This window comes from Peromyscus eremicus, chromosome 22, assembly GCF_949786415.1.
Source record: "Peromyscus eremicus chromosome 22, PerEre_H2_v1, whole genome shotgun sequence".
Taxonomy (NCBI): Eukaryota; Metazoa; Chordata; class Mammalia; order Rodentia; family Cricetidae; genus Peromyscus; species Peromyscus eremicus.
The window spans coordinates 36,470,000-36,490,265 of NC_081437.1; the positions used below are offsets into that span (position 1 = coordinate 36,470,000).

Consider the following 20,266-nt stretch of genomic DNA (forward strand, 5'->3'; position numbering starts at 1 on the left):
CAAAAACTAAGGAACTACCATATGACCCAGCGTCCTGGGGCAGGGGAAGGAGGGCAGCCTAGAGGAATGAGAGAAAGAGAAACAGGAAACAGCCATGTAGACTGGTCAACATCCAGCCCAGGTTTATGTGCAAGCTCATGCGTATGTAAAGAGTGATCACATAATTGCACCTGCAACCTCCTGCCTATCCTTCCCCCTATTCTACCCATCACTGCCATCAGCTTAAAGTCCCCAGTCACAGTGTATGTAACCATGTTGAGAGGACGAGGAAACCAAGTGTCCACAGTCCCACCCTGGGACCCTGCGAGGCTCCATCTCTAAGTTCAACCCTGGGAAGAAATTAATAACTAAAAAGGAACTGTGGAGAGGGTGGAAGAAAGTAAAACCAGGCGTGCTGGTTGGTTTCTGTCAACTGGACACAAATCTAAACAAGTCTGGGACAAGGGTTCCAGTGGATCTGACTCCCTCACACAGACAGGACGCTGGGTCATATGGTAGTTCCTTAGTTTTTGTTTATGTTGTAGGAATCTCCATATCGCCATCCACAGTGGCTGCACTAATTTACATTCCCGCCAGTCGTGTACACACCTTTTCTGGAAAGAAAAGGTACTACTTGAGGAGTCGAAGAGACAATGAGAAGGTGACAGGATCGGCGAATGTGAGGAAAACACAATGATAAACATGCACAAAATGTCCTAAGGAAATATCATATGTGCTTATGAAAGAAATTAATAACTAAAAAGGAACTGTGGAGAGGGTGGAAGAAAGTAAAACCAGGCGTGCTGGTTGGTTTCTGTCAACTGGACACAAATCTAAACAAGTGTGGGACAAGGGTTCTTTTTTTTTTTTTTCAATGTGCATTGGTATTTGGCCTGCATGTATGTCTGTGTGAGGGAGTCAGATCCACTGGAACTGGAGTTACAGAAAATTGTGAGTACTGGGAATTGAACCCTGGTCCTCTGAAGAGCGGCCAGTGCTCTTAAACGCCAAGCTATCTCTCCAGCCCATGGGAAGAGGGATTCTTAATTAAAGTGCCTCCATAAGATTATCTTGTAGGCAGATACGTGGGGAATTATCTTAACGATTGATGTGATAGGGCCCAGCCCACTGTGGGTGGAGCCACCCCTGGGGCAGGTGGTCCTGGATACTCTAAGAGAGCAAACTGAGCAAGACACAAGGAACAAGCCTGAAGCTGCACTCCTTCACGGCCTCTGCACCATCCTGGTTCCTGCCCTTTGTGAATTCTTGCCCTAACTTCACTCCCTGAGGGGCCGTGCTGTGGAACTCTAAGCTGAAATAAAACCCTTCCCTCCCCATGGTGCTTTTGGTCATGGCATTTTATCAAAGCGACAGAAACCCTAACTAAGACACTCGGGCGGGGCAGGTGGCTCGGTGGGCACAGAGCCTCCTGTGCAAGCATGAGGACCTGAATTCACATCCCCAGCACCTACACAGACGCCAGGTGTGCACATGTGTGACCCCAGCCCCACTCCCGGGAAGGGGGTACAAGGAAACAGGCAGGACCCTGGGCTTGCTGGCCAGCCAGGATAACTAAAACAGGGAGTCCTAGGTTCAGTGACAGATGCTCTCAAACAAAGATGGAGAGGTAGACACTTGACTTCTGGCCTCCACACACATAGGTAGGTATACATGTGTACATTCCACATGCAAAAACAGTAAAACGACATTTCCCAGTTAAAAAGAAAGGAACTATTTTGATACTAATCTCAAACACACATAAACTCAGCTCAAGATGCATTATCCTCTATAGCCAAGATTATAATGTACTAAAGAAGCACAAACTTCCTAGAACCTACTTTGAGAAACCCTAGAAATGGGTACAGTCAAAGGTTCACAGAAATCTATATTGAAAACCTTATTTTTCAAAACTAATATCACCCCCACAACAGCTTTATCATTCTCTTCACTCCCGTCAGGGAGGGCGCTTCCTTCTTGGGGCCTGAAGTGGGGAAGCTGCTGTGTGGGGCAGCTGCTGTGTGGATGCTTGTCATAAACTTGCACTTCACAGACAATCCTCATGGACTGAAGGATGCTTAGGTCAGTCTCCACATTTGAACCGACAAAACGAGGCTCGTGTGATCACCCAATTCCTCCCCAGTCGTCTAGGATAAAGATGCTGGTGTCTGTCCTGGGCTGCAATTTGTTTGGGGAGTTGACCAACAGAATACTCCCAGGTACCAGCAGAGCAAACACAGAGCCTTGTCCAAGCAAAATCAGAGTATTCGATGAGCAGCGGCCGTGAGTAATCACGTAAGCTTATCGGGTCAGGAGGTGTGCGGCAGGACACACTGCCATAGAAGGAAAGGCAGAGAGGGAGAGTCGGGAAAGAAAACAAGCCGGGGCTGAAAAAAGGAGGGATTTTTATAAGCCAAGGCTAAGCAGAGAACTAGTACAAAGGTGATAAGCCAGTTGCACTGGCCCTCCAGGAAAGCCAAACATCTAACGACATAAAGACACGTGCTAGAACAAAGGGACAGATCTCTGGCCTTTTTAGCAGGACATTTCAACCAGGCTCAGGTGGCTACCATAAGCAATTTTTCAGCCACTAAGTCTAAAGTTAAAGATTTCAAATCAATTATTGTCATTATTAATGTTATTTTGGTTTTTCGAGACAGGGTTTCTCTGTGTAGCTCAGGCTGTCCTGGAACTCACTTTATAGACCAGGCTGGTCTTGAACTCACAGAGATCAATCTGGCTCTGCATCCACAATGCTGGATTAAAGGTGTGCATCACCATGCCTGGCTTCAAATCAATTTTTTTTTGTTTGTTTGTTTGTTTGTTTTTGTTTTTTGAGCCAGGGTTTCTCTGTGTAGTTTTGGAGCCTGTCCTGAGTCTCACTCTATAAACCAGGCTGGCCTCGAACTCACAGAGATCCTCCTGGCTCTGCCTCCCGAGTGCTGGGATTAAAGGTGTGCACCACTACCACCTGGCCCAATTTTTTTTTTTAAAGCAAACTTCCTATTGCGTGGTGATTTCAGGTGCCTTTACTACTCTGAAAGGAAACCTACAAAGCCCAGGGTTTGCTCAGTGCATGCAGGATGCCATTTAAGAGATAGAAACTAGGGCTGGGGAGGCGGCTCAGGGGGCAGGGCATGTGCGTACAAGCCCAAGGGTCTAACTCCCCAGCACCAGGTGAGATCCAGGCACGGCTGCAGTGGTGGGTGGGGAAAGGTGGCCCCTGGGAGCTGGCTGATCAGCTGGCCTAGCCAAAGCAGCAAGTCAGGCTTGGTGAGAGCCCCTGTCTCAATGCAGTTAGGTAAACAGCAATAGTGGAAGGCATTTGACATCCTCTTCTGGCCATTGCCTAAGTGTACATGGGTGCAGGCACCTATACACACATGCACACACATCTGTGCATATACCACATGTAACACAAACATACATAAAGATAAATACCAACTCTGAGTCCAGGCCAATTTCACGACTAGGAACTTGGGTTTTCAGTCATGGAGCTTCCTCCTTGGCATCACCAGGTTTGGCTATTCCACCACATTCTGACAAGCTGGCTGAGGCCTAGAGTGCCTGCTGGAAAACAGGTGTCCTCTGTCCTCCACACAAATGACCTCACTCCTACCCAAGCCAGGAAACACTAACTTGCCTTATCAGGAAGAAGCCCACTTCACGTGGCTGCTCTGGCTTGCAGGCCTGGCCTCAGGCCAGAAACGGAACAGCTCCTATTTGAACCACCAGCCGCAAGGACTTCCAGCCTCGTCCTCTATCACAGGCCTTTTGTTCCTCAGGGCCACCTCTGCCTCAGGGCCACCTCTGGGTTTCAGTAAGCAGCAAGACGTCCACGCACACGTCACACGTGCAGGCACACATCCACACCCTTGCACACAGGCATGTACACATACATTAAAGAAGTAAAAGAGAACCACTTTGCAAACTCTACAGGCTCCATTGGTTTGCCAGGGAATGCTCTTAATACTTTGATATCCAGATTATCATTTTCAAAGCACCTGAGCTGCCTCTCATCAATGACTCTTTTTTCATTATAAACTACTACAGTAATCCCTGGCATATGTTCCAAAATCCTTAACGGAGGCCTGAAACCTCCTAGGCAGTGCCCAGCCCTGTATGTACCAGCTCCTTCCGTATGCAGACATACATACACCTGTGACGTGCTTTAACTCAGAAGTCGGCACAGGGAGAGAGAAGAACAAACAGCAGCCAGGAGTTAGCGCAGGGGCTGAGGAAGGTGCAGGGGTTAAGCGCACGGGCTGTTATCCCAGGGACCCGAGTCGGGTTCCCAGCACCCATGTAGGCAGTTCAGATTCACCTCTAACTGCAGCTCCAGGGGATCCTAAGCCGCTGCGCCCCTCAGACAACGGCACTCACGTGCACATACCCGACCCCCCATACCTGATTCAAGTAATGAATCATTTTTAGTGATGTGAATGGGGTTGCTCTCTCAGAACACTGTCCTGTGTTTTGGCCTTCCCACATAAAGGTAAACTTTACGGCTGCTCCTGGGCACACCTGAACTGCTGACATCACCGCTCCTGTATCTTCCGTCATACTAAGTACATTAGTGTTTACAGATTCCAAGCACTGTGGCTGGTACTGATAACGAAAGGGCTGCCGAGGGCAGGTCACGTGCCGGGTGTCCATGGGCTGCACAGAAGGATGACTCTCGTCCTGGCAGCCGTACAGAGGAAGGCCATGACACCACTCAAAACTCAAAACACGGATGTTCCTTACATTACCCAAAACTTGCTGAGTTAATTCTTGAAATTTTCATCTAACATTTTTAGTACTGTGGCTGACCACAGACAACTAAAAGCCTGGGTAAGACGGTTTTACCCACTATGGGCCTGTTACACCTATGGGCACTATGGGCCTGTTACAACTATGGGTACACTGTGGTCCTGTTAGACCTATGGGCACACTATGGTCCTGTTACACCTGTGGGTACACTATGGTCCTGTTACACCTACGGGCACTATGGTGCTGTTACACCTATGGGTACACTATGGTCCTGTTACACCTATGGGTACACTATGGTCCTGTTACACCTACGGGCACTATGGTGCTGTTACACCTATGGGTACACTATGGTACCGTTACACGTACGGGCACTATGGTCCTGTTAGACCTATGGGTATGCTATGGTCCTGTTAGACCCTGATTTGGCAATGGACTGCAATCAGTTCCTCTAATTTCAGAGACAAGGTGAAATACTGGAATTTTTTCCAAATTCTGTCTGTATGATATCAACAACAGGAGCGGATTCAACCTTTATGTCACAGGGCATTTGAACAGAATGATTTTCTGAAAAGTGAGCTCTCTACATAGTCTGTATCACACTGATATTCTTCCTCACTAATCTTTTAATAATAAACATGACAAAAGGTCCTCCCCATCATGTCCTATCAAGTAATTAATTACTTAGGTAACCTATTTACTTGTGATAGAACAAAGATGAAGTATTTTCTAAGAGAATTAACTAGCTGAGGAGAAAAAAATTCTCAGACTATTTGGTCCTAATCTTTTTTTTTATTTCTCCTGCCTCAATTTCTGAAGAAGGGACTTTACCTACTTTTGAAAGATTGGACAATAATGTATACAGTAACAAAGAGATAGATGGACGGACAGATGATAGATGGATAATAGACAGACAGACACATGTGACAGTCTGTGCCCCAGCTTTTGACTGATGCCAGTTTCTCTCCACCCTCGTGACATCAGTAGGGACACTTGCTCAGAATCCCCGCTGTCTCCATACTAACCATGGCTCTTCGGCTTGGTCCATCAGCTAGTAGTCTACCTTGGTCAACCTCAGGCTGGAAGGGTGTGGCCTTCCTCTGGACATTCCCTGTGGACTTTTCTACTTCACTTGGCCTCTGTTTCTCTCCAGCAATGAAGCTAATGTAACAGTCACACCCTGGCAGCGCTGTCCCACCAGCTGGGACTAAGCTGGGTGACAGGTGGGAGCAACCTCAGGTAAAAATGCTCCAGATTCCCCGTTTTTACCCAAAGTTCTGGAGTGTTTTCTGTTGCTGCTGTTTTTTGTTTTTCATAACTAAATAAGTACTTCTCAATGTACTGTTCACTTTGGTCAGTGTCTCAAGACCCGTGTTCTTGGGGGTCTTGAGACACTATTGTCCTCTACTTGTTTCTGAAAGAAAAGATCTGTGACCTCGCTAGCTGTTGTTTTCACCAAAGACTGACAAATGTCATGGCACAGGAGACTTCTAACATGGGAGGTCCAGCCCAGACCCAGGCCTCATGATCCGCCTGTCGTATAAGGCTATGGAAAAGCCATAATGTTTTAGCTTAACTTCCCTGTATTACAAACTCCGCTGTCTTTATTAGGTTGCCACACGCGTTACTAGAGTCAGAAACCACTGGCATGATTCCACAGAAGTCTCTTAAACTGCAAACAGCACAACAATTCCTTCTGTGGAAAATGGAAGAAAACATTTACTATTAATACTTAGCCTACTTTTTTTTTAAATTTTATTCATTTCATGTGCTTTGGTGTTTTGCCTGTATGTATATCTGTGTGAAGGTACCAGATCCCCTGGAACTGGAGTTACAGGCAGTTGTAAGCTGCCATGTGGGGACTGGGAATTGAACCTGGGTCCTCTAGCAGAGCAGTCAGTGCTCTTAACCACTGAGCCATCTCTCCAGCCCTACTTAGCCTACTCACAACCATCTAATGAAGAATAAAGGGGAGGTAACCTTTGAGTACTCTAATAGTAATAAAGACACACAATTCAAAGACAGAAGCATTGTCACCGGAAAGAGGTCTAGAGAAAGATAACAGAGACGGAGGGATGTGAGTTCAAGGCCAGCAGGTGACGCAGCAAGACCCTGTCTCAGGCAGGAGGATAAACTAACATATGCAGAAGACTTGAACTGGCACCTCCTGGCACAAGCCACGCTGTGTGAGAGCAATGAGAGACAGACGGGCCTCTTTTTCACATGAGCAAATTTTAAAAAAGGATACGTCTACATCATTAAGTTACAGCCATTCAAACTAGACTTTGGACAGGTTAGAAACCCACAGAATCAACGCTGCACCAGACACCACGCAAACACTGTACTACTGCCTTGTTAGTCAATGCAGCACACAGAAGAACACAACTTACCTCTACAGCGAAGATGCCTTTGTCTCGACCATACACTCTCATCTCTTCTGGAAACACCTGAAAAGCATTTATGTACGGGATGCGGTCCTCTTCCACAAACCTGTACTTTACAGAAAGAAGACCCGATGAGAGCCATGCCCTGGCTCTGGTAAACTTTCTGAAAATCTCCCCCTTCACAAGGCTCAGCGGCTTCTCTCTCCCGCTTATTTTAAAAGAGAAAGCCACTGTCCCCAACACCCCTGGGGAGAGCAGTCAGCTGACCGTCTACAGAGTGTCTGACTCTGTAACATGCTAAGTGAGTCTGAGAAGTATGTATCTGCCCGCTCACCACCAGGCTCCCAGAGCACTCCTGCCAGGGCTGGCTGCTGTCACATGACTAGCTCCTGCTCATCCTGTGAATCCCTTCTTCAGGAAGCTCTCCCTTGGTCCCTGTTTCCTCGGCCCCCTTCTGTCCTCAGGTCCTAGCCCAGTGCATGCTACCTGACGGAAAAACTATTAACGTTTCCATCCCAATGCCTTGTATACAGCAGGAGGCCAGGCATTCTGAGTCAAATGTTGAGTATGAAGAAAACTGCACATGTTTAAAACATTTATTTCTGTTTCATTCATCAAGTCAAATAAAGTTGTGGGGTATGACATGGACCTATTGGGAAACAGCAGTGAACCAGAGTTAAAATTTCTGTCCCCACGGAGCTAGTGTTCTAGCGAGAAGAGGAAGATGTGGGCACACAATAAACCTACAGTGTGCTAAGGGAGAGACATTGGGGGCGGGGGAGCGCGCACTGGTGTGTGAACCCAGCAAGGAAGAAGCACCCAGAATGCACTGCCTCAGCGGCCACTGTCACCAGCTTCCTAGAGAAAGTGTGGACCTAAACTTAATTTCAAAATTAAAAGGTGGTTCCTTTTAGTCTACTGAAATTAAGAATTAAATATTTAAGGTACAAATGAATGAAAACCTCTCCCAGCTGGGTTTTCATTAGTTATTTTAGTTTATATAAAGTATTTACGCATAGAAAACTACAATATTGGCTTAATATTATTATACTCCTGGGCTTCCGCTACTTTTTTTTCTTTTTTTTTTTTTTTTTTTTGGTTTTTCAAGACAGGGTTTGGTTTCTCTGTGTAGCTTTGGCACCTTTCCTGGGACTCACTCTGTAGCTCAGGCTGGCCTCGAACTCACAGAGATCCACCTGCCTCTGCCTCCCGAGTGCTGGGATTAAAGGCGAGCGCCGCCGCCACCACCACCCCGGCCAATATTATTATATATATGATATAATACATACCTATCACTTCAAAAACCACCTAGACTTTTTTTGTTTGTTGGTTTTGTTTTGTTTTTGTTTTCTTGAGACAGGGTTTCTCTGTGTAGCTTTGGTGCCTGTCCTGGATCTCACTCTGTAGATCAGGCTGGCCTCGAACTCACAGAGATCCTCCTGCCTCTGCCTCCGAGTGCTGGGATTAAAGGCGTGTGCCACCACCGCCCGGCCTACCTAGACTTTCAAATGCTAACATATACATCCTTTATTTAGTCCTTGATATATATATATACACACATACATATATAATATGTAATAATAACATATGATCTATACATATGTAAATATGCATCTATAATACGTGTGAGAACATATGGCAGCAGTGTGCCCAGTGCTAGAACTGAGAGGGTAACAGGAGACACATGACACAAGGGCCACCAGAGAGGCCTGTTCAGTGCAGCAGGGGAGAGACAAGAAGGAGAAATGAATCTTGGGAAGCACGTTCTGGGGAAGCAGGTCTTGAAGCATGTGGGGTTCTGACAATGACTCACTGTTTACAGTACTGTTCTTAACCTCTTCTCAAAGCCTGCTTACTTTTGAATCTGAAATTTCTTTTAGAGAAACTTTTTCCCCAAATGACAGGCAGCTCAATCAAAATTCGAACACACTACTTCCCTTAGTCGGGATAACAGCTGGCTATCGGGATCAATCCAGGAAGGTGTTGACGGGGAACTGGCACCAAATGAAAGCATCCTGCACGCTTCTCCTGCCCAACGGAGCGCACGCATCAGCAGCGAGCGACTCCTGGAAACACTCTCCACTCCTAATCCTAGTGCAGTCCGGAAGCCGTGGTTTGAGACCCACTGGAACTTAACCAGCTGCCGTTGGCCGCAGAGCATTAAAGCTGCGCCTCATTAGAGCTGTGTGCACTGTGCAGGAGTCCTGCCCGTTCGTCCTTCTCATTTCCCTCATCCCCAGCGTTACCCGAGCCACCACCTGCCTGAGGACAGAAGACACTTGCCTCCCTCCTTCCTCCCCTGCACACAGCTGCTCAGATGGTCTCTCCAGCTGCTGACTATAGCACTTGAACCCCAAGTCCTAATGGGCACAGGGCTATTTCTGCGGAGATAAAATACGTCCTGGAAGTGTACCAAAGCGATGGTTGCGTATTTCTGTGGCTATACTGATGGTATATGTGGGAAACCACTGGATCACATGTTACTTTGTTTTGTTCTGTTATGTGAGATGGTCTCACTCTGTAGCCCGGGAAGGCCTGGAACACACTCACACTGCTGTCTGCCTCTGTCTCCTGAGTGCAGAGGACTAAAGGCTTGCACCACCACACCAGGTATAAATTGTGTATCTTTTTAAAGATTTATTTATTTTATACATGAGTGTTTTCCTGCACATCTGTATGTATAATACACGTGTGCCTGGTGCCCACAGAGGCCAGAAGAGGGCATTGGGTCCCCTTGAAGTGGACGTTCAGACAAATTGTGAGATGCCATGGGCATGCTAGAAACCGAACTCAGGTTCTCTGAAGGAGCAGGAAGTACTTTCAATCACTGAGCACCTCTCAGGCCTTAGGAATTGAATATTTTTAATGGTTGAGAATTTTATTCCTAAATGATACCTCAATTTTTTAAATTATGGTTGATGAGAGGAGACCTGGAGGTGAATACAACTAAGACTTACTACAGACACATATGAAGGTTTAGACACGTATGAAGGTTTATTATAGACACGTATGAAGGTTTACTATAGACATGTATGAAGATTTACTATAGACATGTATGAAGGTTTATTATAGACACGCATGAAGGTTTATTATAGACATGTATGAAGGTTTACTATAGACATGTATGAAGATTTACTATAGACATGTATGAAGGTTTATTATAGACATGTATGAAGGTTTATTATAGACACGTATGAAGGTATCAAAGAATTGTTTTTTTAAAGGGGGAAAGTTCCTGCCCCTAGCACAGCTTACAAGGACACCTCTGTCCTGCTCCCTTCTCAGTCCTCCCCTCCTCCAATCAGCTCTCGTCCCCTAGGCCCACTAGTCACCTTCTGCTCCTTGATCATACACAGCCCACTCCTGCTTTGAGCTTGGTGTTACCATCACTCTCCACCCAGAGTGCTGGATCCTCATGGGTTGGCTGCTCACTTAGCTCCTGGATCACACAGTGCTACCAGCGCTCTCTCATTCATGGGGTGGCTGCTCTTTCACTCCAAGTACAGCTCAAATTCCCTCTGATGCTCTGAAGCTGCCGTCCAGTCGTGTTCTTCCACAGCATTTGTTCAGCCTCGGGTCTGCACCTGCCTGGCCGATCATTTTCTCCTTTATTCATGTCTATCTGTTTCCCCCTCTAGTCTTCAACCCCATGAGAGCAGGACATTGACACACGTACTTCCCAGCTGTATCTGGACTCTAGCCCACTGTGCGAGTACAGCAGAGAGTCAACACATATTTTACAGAAAGTGTTGGCTGTTGTTACTTCCTATCATCACTGCTGGCAGGAGGGTCCTTTATAGTCAATGTGAAGGGACAGGACCTAATCCTGAGGCCTATGGATGTGGTCTAAAGATAACAGGCAACATCAGCTTACAATCACTGCTAAGACATGTAGGGCCAGGTGTGGGGGCGCACACCTTTAATCCCAGCGCTAGAGGCAGAGGCAGGGGGATCTCTGAGTTAGAGGCCAGCCTGGGCTACAGAGTGAGCAACGCTGTCTCAAGAAAAGAGGAACAAAGAACGAAAAAAACCAAAAGAACGAAGGAAAAGGGAGGGAGGGAGAGAGGGAGGGAGGGAAGGAGGGAGAGGGGGGGGGGACATATACGCATCTGGCCAAGCTCAAGGCATCTCTCTGCACACCAATGCTCTTTAGCTTCACAAAGTTTAGCAGCACCGCTCAGACTGAACACCTGAAGAATCTCCTGCAGGGCAACTCAGCAGAGATAAACAGCCCCTGGCCCGGAGTTTGACCCCTGCAGTTCTGCCAAGTCCCCAGATAATGCTGGAGCTGCAGGTCAAGAAGCTGCAAGTGGAGGAAAAGCAGAGCACGAGGAACCACGGTGGCAGTCCTTTCTCCCACTGCCCCAAGCAACTAAGCTCCGTCCCCAACTTGTACACCCCACGGAGGAGCACGGTGACAGCCCTCCAGCTAACTAGATCCGATCTCCTTGAAGGCATTTTAGAATTGCCCTCTGTGGGGGAGGCGAGTCAGAGCGAAGGAGGGTGAGCCAGGGAGGGACTGGAATTGTCTATTCCATGAACACCATGTTTTCCCTGAGAAGAAGTGCAGGTAAGTCTTTTCACTTGTTCAATTTCTGGGAGAGTTCTGCTGCCCACTCACAGACTGCCCTGGGGCAGCTGGCCCCTTGACCCAGCTCTGAAGACACCATTAGGTTCTCATGATTAGGGATCTTTTTGAAAGACCCTCTGGTTACCAGCAGGAAGATGGGTAAGAATGATTACCAGCAGGAAGATGGGTAGGAATGATTGATGACTCAAGACAGAGCTCAGTTGGGAAATCAGGGAGCACCCAGGTGAGGTGGGGGAAGAGCGGGTTACAGGGTTTGGGGAGTAGCCGTGACAGATCATGATGACTGACTGTGTGTAGAGTGAAGAGAGAGTCCAGGAGAACCCTAGGTTCCCGACAGAACACCAGGCTCCCCAGCATGTGCTGAGAGCACTGGCCAAGAGCAGGGTCGAGGAGACAGATGGTGAGGTACTTTTTAGTCAGACCGATTTAACCATAAAGACATCGAGTAGTCATGGCCAGTGGGCAGCTCTACAGGTGAATACAAGGGTCTAGCCCTCACTAGACAAGCCTGGGCTGGTGGCAGAGTCGGGAGTCTTCCGAATATAGATAATAACTAGTCTTGGGAGCAGATGATGTCATCTCGTGAGGGCACAAAGTAAGGCAATATTCAACTGAGAGAATTCCGAGTGGTCCCTGTGCGGCTGCTCACACCCCAGAAAAGCTTTGTTATTCAGTTAGTGTCCAAAATCAAAGGCACTATCATCATTTACTAGAAGCATTCTATTTAATAAAAAGGCCAAGCGCCAGTAACAACGATGACCACAATGATGGTGATGAGGAGAACTGAACCATGACCAGCCGGAGCTCTAATGACCCCCCAGACCTGCTCTAACTGCAGTGCCAATGGCCGCAGTGGCTAGAACCCTAAGGTGCCATTTTAACACAGGCCCACTTTACCCCAAAGGAAGCAGAAATTGACTTGCTCAATGTCATGTCACATGACGATGAACTGGCAGAGCCAGAAGTCTGGCTTCCAACTTGTGCCCTTGTGGGCACTCCACTTGCTGACGAGATTCAACGTTCTTATGCAGAACACACACAGGAATGGAGAAATGAGCATGTCAATGGTTTTGCTCTGCCTAGTAAGTGACTGATTCTTATGCACTCAGTTCATTAGTAATAAAACCCTGGATAATGGAGCCGGGTGGTGGTGGTGGTGGTGGTGGCGGCGGCGGCGGCGGCGGCGGCGGCGGCGGCGGCGGCGGCGGCGCACGCCTTTAATCCCAGCACTCGGGAGGCAGAGCCAGGCGGATCTCTGTGAGTTCGAGGCCAGCCTGGGCTACCAAGTGAGTTCCAGGAAAGGCGCAAAGCTACACAGAGAAACATTGTCTCGAAAAACCAAAAAAAAAAAAAAAAAAAAAAACCCTGGATAATGGAGCTGGCTTTAGCTCAAGCATCTTCTTTAGGTCAGTCTTTCTGTCTGAAATCTCTAGACTACCTTGGGATATGTAAATGCCTACTACAGCATAACAAGGCCTTTCTGTAGTTTTGATATCAACTTTTCCTAATAAACAGACTGTCTATATTTTAGTTTTTACAACCACAATACATCGTTTTATATAACTACTAATGGCCATTTTGTTAGTAAAAGATACCCTGTTCATCTTTTCTTAGAAAAATATTTAAGATGTCTCCACAGGAATATTAATGTCATTTTTCTCTTCAAATTATTTTATTCATATTAGACTATTAACTTTCTAGTCTCTCATGTGAGGAGAACACTACAATTTCTGCTATACCAGTAAAAACTCGAATTATTAGACTTAAAGATAATTAACTTCAAGAATTAGAAGCCAAGCTCCACAAAATGATTAAGCGTCACTGTCAGTCGGCCTGGATTTGGACTCACCTAGGAGACACATCTACCTCAGGCATCTGGAGAAATGTTCCCAGGGGGGTTAACTAAGGGAAAATCCACCGTGAGTGCAGGTGGCACCCCCCCCCCCATGGGCTGGGGTCCTTGACCGAACACAAAAGAGAAATGGAGTAGACAGCAGCATCTTTCTCTACTAGTGATCTGACATGAGCAAGCCGCCCACCACCGACATGGCAGACTGGATCCCTGACCCCACAAGCCGACATGGTGGACTGGATCCCTCACACCACAAGTTGACATGGTGGACTGGATCCCTCACCCCACAAGCAGACATGGTGGACTGGATCCCTCACCCCACAAGCAGACATGGTGGACTGGATCCCTCACCCCACAAGCAGACATGGTGGACTGGATCCCTCACCCCACAAGCAGACATGGTGGACTGGATCCCTCACACCACAAGTCGACATGGTGGACTGGATCCCTCACACCACAAGCTGACATGGTGGACTGGATCCCTCACCCCACAAGCAGACATGGTGGACTGGATCCCTCACCCCACAAGCAGACATGGTGGACTGGATCCCTCACCCCACAAGCAGACATGGTGGACTGGATCCCTCACCCCACAAGCAGACATGGTGGACTGGATCCCTCACCCCACAAGCAGACATGGTGGACTGGATCCCTCACCCCACAAGCAGACATGGTGGACTGGATCCCTCACACCACAAGTTGACATGGTGGACTGGATCCCTCACCCCACAAGCAGACATGGTGGACTGGATCCCTCACCCCACAAGCAGACATGGTGGACTGGATCCCTCACACCACAAGCAGACATGGTGAACTGGATCCCTCACACCACAAGCAGACATGGCGGACTGGATCCCTCACCCCACAAGTTGACATGGTGGACTGGATCCCTCACACCACAAGCAGACATGGTGGACTGGATCCCTGACCCCACAAGCAGACATGGTGGACTGGATCCCTGACCCCACAAGCCGACATGGCGGACTGGATCCCTCACACCACAAGCCGACATGGCGGACTGGATCCCTCACCCCACCAGCCGACACAAATCTTCCTCTTCTAAGTGAGCTCCTTCCGTCAGCTCTTAGTCACAACAAGGAGAGAAGTAACCCGGGCACCACCCAAGCTTTCCAGGCCTTTCCTCATTTTAGGCTTTCTTGTACAATTAAGAATATCCCGGGGTTGGGGATTTAGCTCAGTAGTAGAGCGCTTGCCTAGCAAGTGCAAGGACCTGGGTTCAATTCTCAGCTCCAGGAAAAAAAAAAAAGAATATCCAAAGGCTATTCCTAAATTCACACAGATTATCATGACAAAATGAGCAGGAAGTAAGTTCAGCTCACCTCAAAAGGTCCGAAAGAGTCATTGTTTCTCTCTGCCAGAGCAAGGACAGGTAGCAGAGAGCAAGGGTCCTGGGCACAGTCATCTTCAGGACACCCTTCTCCTTCCAGTCCGAGTATTCCACTCCATCAACAGATCCAGAACAGACATCTGCTGCTTCTTCAGGAACAAAGCAAGATTTTAAAAACTAGGGGCATTCAAGATAGAGTGTAGCTGATTTGCTTTGCACAAACAATCCAACTTTGCATGTACCACCAACTCTGACAGCCCAAGTTCAATCCTCAGGACCCACATGGTGGAAGGTGAGAATCTGACTCCTCAAAGTTGTCCTCTGAGCTCCACATGTGTGTGCTGAACACACGGACACGCACGCACGCACGCACGCACGCACGCACGCACGCACGCACTCCCAGGTGGTCACTGTGTCCTGACTGTGCTTCACCAGACTGAGTGACTCAAGCTGTGCAAATCCTGTGCAGAGATGAAATGTGGAGCTTGTTGCTTTTACCTTTTTTCCAAAGGTGGATTTTACTCCATTTATTTTTACTTTGTTTATGTGTATGCATGCATTGGATGGGGACCCATGCTGGTGTGCATGTGGAGGTCAGAGGACAACTTGTGGGAGTCAGTTCTCTCCTTCTGCCATGTGGTTTCCTGGGCTGGAATTCAGGCCATTAGCAGCAGTCTCCTTTACCCCTAGACCATCTGGCCGGATCTGTCGTTATTACGGTTTACGTCCATCCTTTGGTGTGCTCAGCACTGATTTCTTCTGTTATTGTTTAGCTTTCTGTTTGTGGCTTGGCTGTCATTTATTCTTAGCACATCATCACATTTCCTCTGCGTTGTGACAGTCTCCTCTCAAGAGACATTTCACCTTCATCTTCTGTCGGGTTCTGCTCTAGTGAACCGTCTGTGGGCGGACGCCCGCTGAGCTGACTCGAGGCTGACTCTGGACTTTCTGTTCACCACCTTCCTGATCCTCTGTCCTGTCTCCTCTCTCCTGCTGGATTGATTTCCTAGATCCATTTCACCTTCTTTCTAATTCTGCATTCATTTTTATGGGTTTTTTGTTTTGGTTTGGTTTAGATTAAGATATAATATTTGGATTAAGATGTAATATTAAATGAATGTTGAAAATGAACAGAACATTTTGTGAGGACAGTAGACTACACTTCTCTCTCTCTTTTTGTTATTTTTTTTTTTTTTAGTAACATGGAGAGCTATTTGAATTATATGCACATACAATCTTGCCTCTCTCCCTAACATTTTCAAATAAAAACCTTTCTGGATGATTGTCTATGGTGGTAATAGTTATATCTGAGTGGGATGGCAGCTGGAGTTTTATCTTCTTTGTAACTGCATTTTATAGTTTAATATTGAGTTGTGTTTATAATTTTAGTACAAAAACTAAAAGAAAGTTCTAGAAACAAATTGGTAAAACTATTTATTTTTCTATTTCTGTGTCAGTATGTCTGAACGTGTGTGACCACCAGCAGGCCTGCTGCCTGCAGAGGCCAGAAGAGGGTTTCAGATCCCTAGAACCGGAATCACACACAGATGTGAGTGACCATGTGGGTGCTAAGAATCGAACCTGGATCTTCTGGAAGAACAGCCAATGTTCTTAACATCATTTCTCCAGCCCTCAAAGTGCCTCTTCAAAAACAGCACTAAAATTTCATTCAGTTTGCTCTTCTTCGTCACGTGACTCAGGAAGTCATGATTCCTGAGTCAAGTTCCCTTCCTTAGACAGGACTAAGTTTTTTTTTTTTGTTTTTTTTTTGGTTTTTTGAGACAGGGTTTCTCTATGTAGTTTTGGTATCTGTCCTGGATCTCACTTTGTAGACCAGACTGGCCTTGGACTCACAGAGATCTTCCTGGCTCTGCCTCCCAAGTGCTGGGATTAAAGGCGTGCGCCACCACTGCCCGGCAGGACTAAGTTATTAATGGGCTTGTTTGTTTTAGAGACCGTGTTTCTGCCCAGGCGTGTTTCTGCCCAAGCGGGTCTCAATGAAGGCTGACCTTGAATTCCCGATTCTCCTGCCTCTGTCTCCCGAGTGCTGGATTACAGGTATGCACAGCACACCTGGCTGGCCTGTGTTAGTCTGAAGACGCAATGTTGGCTTTAAGCCTCTAAGCATCAGGCCAGCAGTCAGCACTGAGTTAGAGATCTGGGACCCACACTAGGGAAGGAGAGAGCCACCCCCTTGAGTTGGCCTCTGACTGTCACATACACGTACAATAAGTAAACGGTTCTCCTTTTACCTGACTTTGGTGATGCTTTGGTAACAGGGAAAGGCTTTGGAATCTCGGGGTCGGACTGGAACTCTGCTCCACTTTCAAGGGGACAGGTGGTGTCACTTGGCAGCTCAAGCTCACTGGCCCAGTCTGAACACTGTAGACTGTCTTCCAATACCTGTCCATAAAATAACAGACACAGAAATGACTGCTTGAGTTTAAAGGTCAGCTTCTGTGAGCGTTCCTGCCTGGGGAAGTGTTCCCCAATAGTACCCGGCAATGCTTCCCGGAGAGCAACTGCAAAAAAGGGGAAACAGTCTACCAGCACCAGCACACAGTCACACACATGTACACACACATATATATACACACAGACACGCACAGACACACACACACACACACCAGGTCTCCTGCTCCCAGGAGCACCTCTCTTGTTGTGTAAAAAGAATGACATATGTGGGGCTTGCGGATGTAGTTGGTAGACTTGGCTTGGTCCTCTGCACATAAACAGGGCACCGTAGCTTATGTCTGTCAATCCAGCACTTGGGAGGTGGAGGCAAGTCCAGGTCGTCCTTGACTACGCAGGCTGGCTTATGATAATGATGTTTTATCACAGCAAAAGAAGCCCTAACTAAGACTTGGTCAGAAGCTGTAGTTCAGAGGTAGAATGCTTGCCTACCTGCATGAAGTCCTGGATTCAACCCTCAGTGCTGCACAAACTATGTGTGGTAATGGATGCTGTAATTTCAGCACAAGAGGTAGAGACAGCAGGATTAGAAGTTCAAGGTCATCCTCAGCTACAAACTGAGTCTGAGGCCAGCAGGGACTGCCTGAGACTCTGTCTCTAAAGCAGGGAGGGGCATGTTTAGGAAGAACAACACTTCAGATTGAAAGATATAATGCACAGTGACAGTTTTAAATGACTATCTTTTGACATTTCCTCTTGGATGTCTAACAGCGGCCTCAAACTTAACACGTCCCACGCCCGACTCCTTCCAGTCCCACCTGCCTTTTCAGTCTACAGTGGCTTTCCTTCTAGCTGCTTAGACTGAGAAGCTCATAGTCATCCCGGACTCCCGTCTCCACACCCCACCTTAGTCCATCAGGAAATCCTCTTGGCTCTATCTCCAGAGCTCATCCAGAGTCCTCGTCCTCATCTCCTCTGCACTGCAGGAGCCAGCCTGATGCCACTCACCAAAGGTAGGCTTGGATCTCCTCTCCACTGCCAGACCCCAGCCCGCTACCGCTCGCCAAAGGGAGGCTTGGCTTGTTGGTCCCAGGGAGGCCTGAAGTTCAGCATTTCCTCCCTTCCACACCTCATGTTAATCTCACTTCCCAGAGCTCCTTCACCCCACTGGGAAGCCCTCCCTGGCCATCTGGGTTACACAACACCCTTCCTGATGCTCCATTATGCACATTTGTTTGCTTGTTCTGGAAGTTTCCAGTTTATTCGATAGCCCAAAAGTTGTAGGACAGGATTCAGATGCAGGCCTCTCTAATTCTTGGACCAGATGCATTCAGAGCTCTAAGACCACATTTGCAGACTTACTGAGAAACTCACATTTCTGAGAATAGAATCCATGGGTTTGAACTGCTAGGCAAGTTCTGCCTGTGAGTTACACACCAAGCCCGTTTCTAATTTAAAATGTAATTTTCTCTCCCTTTCAAAAAGGGCATTGCTGTACCCGTGAGACATAAATGATGGAATTTACCCATGAGCTTCCAATTTCATTTCTTGTTTATTCACCAGGATTTAGTGGGATACTGTTCACCCAGGTGTTTACTCACACCAACACAACTTCTGTCTGTAAGTTTCAGTTAACCTAACGAGACCAGAGTGTCACAGAGCATCCTAGGTTCTCATTCCTGCTTTCTACATACCAGGCAGCATCCCAGTGCACAAAGACAAGCACAAACGAAACACCAAGTGTGAGAGTCCAAGGTCACGGTCTTACTACGGTGACTAACTCTCTCTTTTTTTTTTTCCCTTTTAAAGAGTCGCCATAAAACCATATAGCATCTTTTGCTTTTCTTGGCAAGCAAGTGGTTCATATATCCAGACAGGCTAGTGTTCCATAACTTTATGATCATAAAATGTTTCCTTTTCCAGTTAATTCAAATTACCTTTTGGGAGTTGGGTGAAGTTTATCACCTCATACTTAAGAGGGTCATTCCGTAGGTCATCTCCCTAAGTGGTGTCCTGCATGATTTGACGACTCTAACCTCAGCCCCAGGATTGGTTCCTAACCACGGAGGATGCGTGTGCAGCTCCGAGGATGCGTGTGCAGCTCGGAGGCACCTCCCCTGCTCACCTCTGTAATCGATTCCTTCCATCTTGGCCCCAGGACCCTCATCCTGGATCACTGACCTTTGCACGCAGACCGAGGAGGACCTGACCAAACAAGGAAGTGCTGGGCCACGCTCCCAAGTTTCTACCAAACCTGAGTCACATGGACATAGAATCTCATCTCAGCCCTGGAGGGCAGCTACCCCTCATCGGACACATCTGTGGTTGGGACACGTGTCTTTCTCTGCAGCGGAACTGTTCTCTACTCCAAGCAAAAGGTACCGCAGCGTACCTCTGGAGCACTTCAGAACAAACCACTCACAGAGAGAGCGGCTCTAATAGGCCGCCTGACTGACTTTCCCTCATTTCAACGCTGCTGAGATGAGACAGGGGCTGGATATGGAAACACCGGGTACAGCAAGCAGGAAGGTCAAGCGGGAGCAATACACATACAGGGCTTACGGATGTGGTTGGGAGACTGCTTCCTGGCACGCACAAAGCCCTTGGCTCGGCCCTCTGCACGTCCACAGGGCACCTAGCTCATGTCTGTCAATCTAGTAGTTTGGGGGATGGAGGCTAGTCAAGGCCACCCTTGACTACACAGCAAGCCTGGCCTGGGATACGGGAGACCCTATCTCAAAATAAAATAAGCTGGGTGGTAGTGGTGCACACCTTTAATCACCGCACTTGGGAGGCAGAGACAGGCGGATCTCTCTGAGTTCAAGGCCAGCCTGAACTCTCAAAAAAACAGTAACACTACTACTACTAATAGGAATAACATATGCAAAAAATTCCAACAACAACAGTAAACAAGACAAAGAAGCCCCACAAACTAAATAGCCACATGACAGGAG

The 20,266-nt window shown here is 47.5% G+C and overlaps 1 protein-coding gene across 2 annotated transcripts in view; it reads right to left on the reverse strand.

Moving 5' to 3' along the window:
* Taf1b (TATA-box binding protein associated factor, RNA polymerase I subunit B) overlaps positions 1 to 20,266 on the reverse strand; it is a 65,205-nt gene that overhangs the window by 32,042 nt on the left and 12,897 nt on the right. For both annotated transcript variants that reach the window (XM_059248229.1, XM_059248228.1), the window contains exons 6-8: positions 17,153 to 17,303; positions 14,893 to 15,049; positions 7,116 to 7,215 (exon numbers count right to left, since the gene is read on the reverse strand). In XM_059248229.1, coding sequence (XP_059104212.1) covers positions 7,116 to 7,215; positions 14,893 to 15,049; positions 17,153 to 17,303 — 408 coding nt within the window. The remainder of the gene's footprint in view (positions 1 to 7,115; positions 7,216 to 14,892; positions 15,050 to 17,152; positions 17,304 to 20,266) is intronic.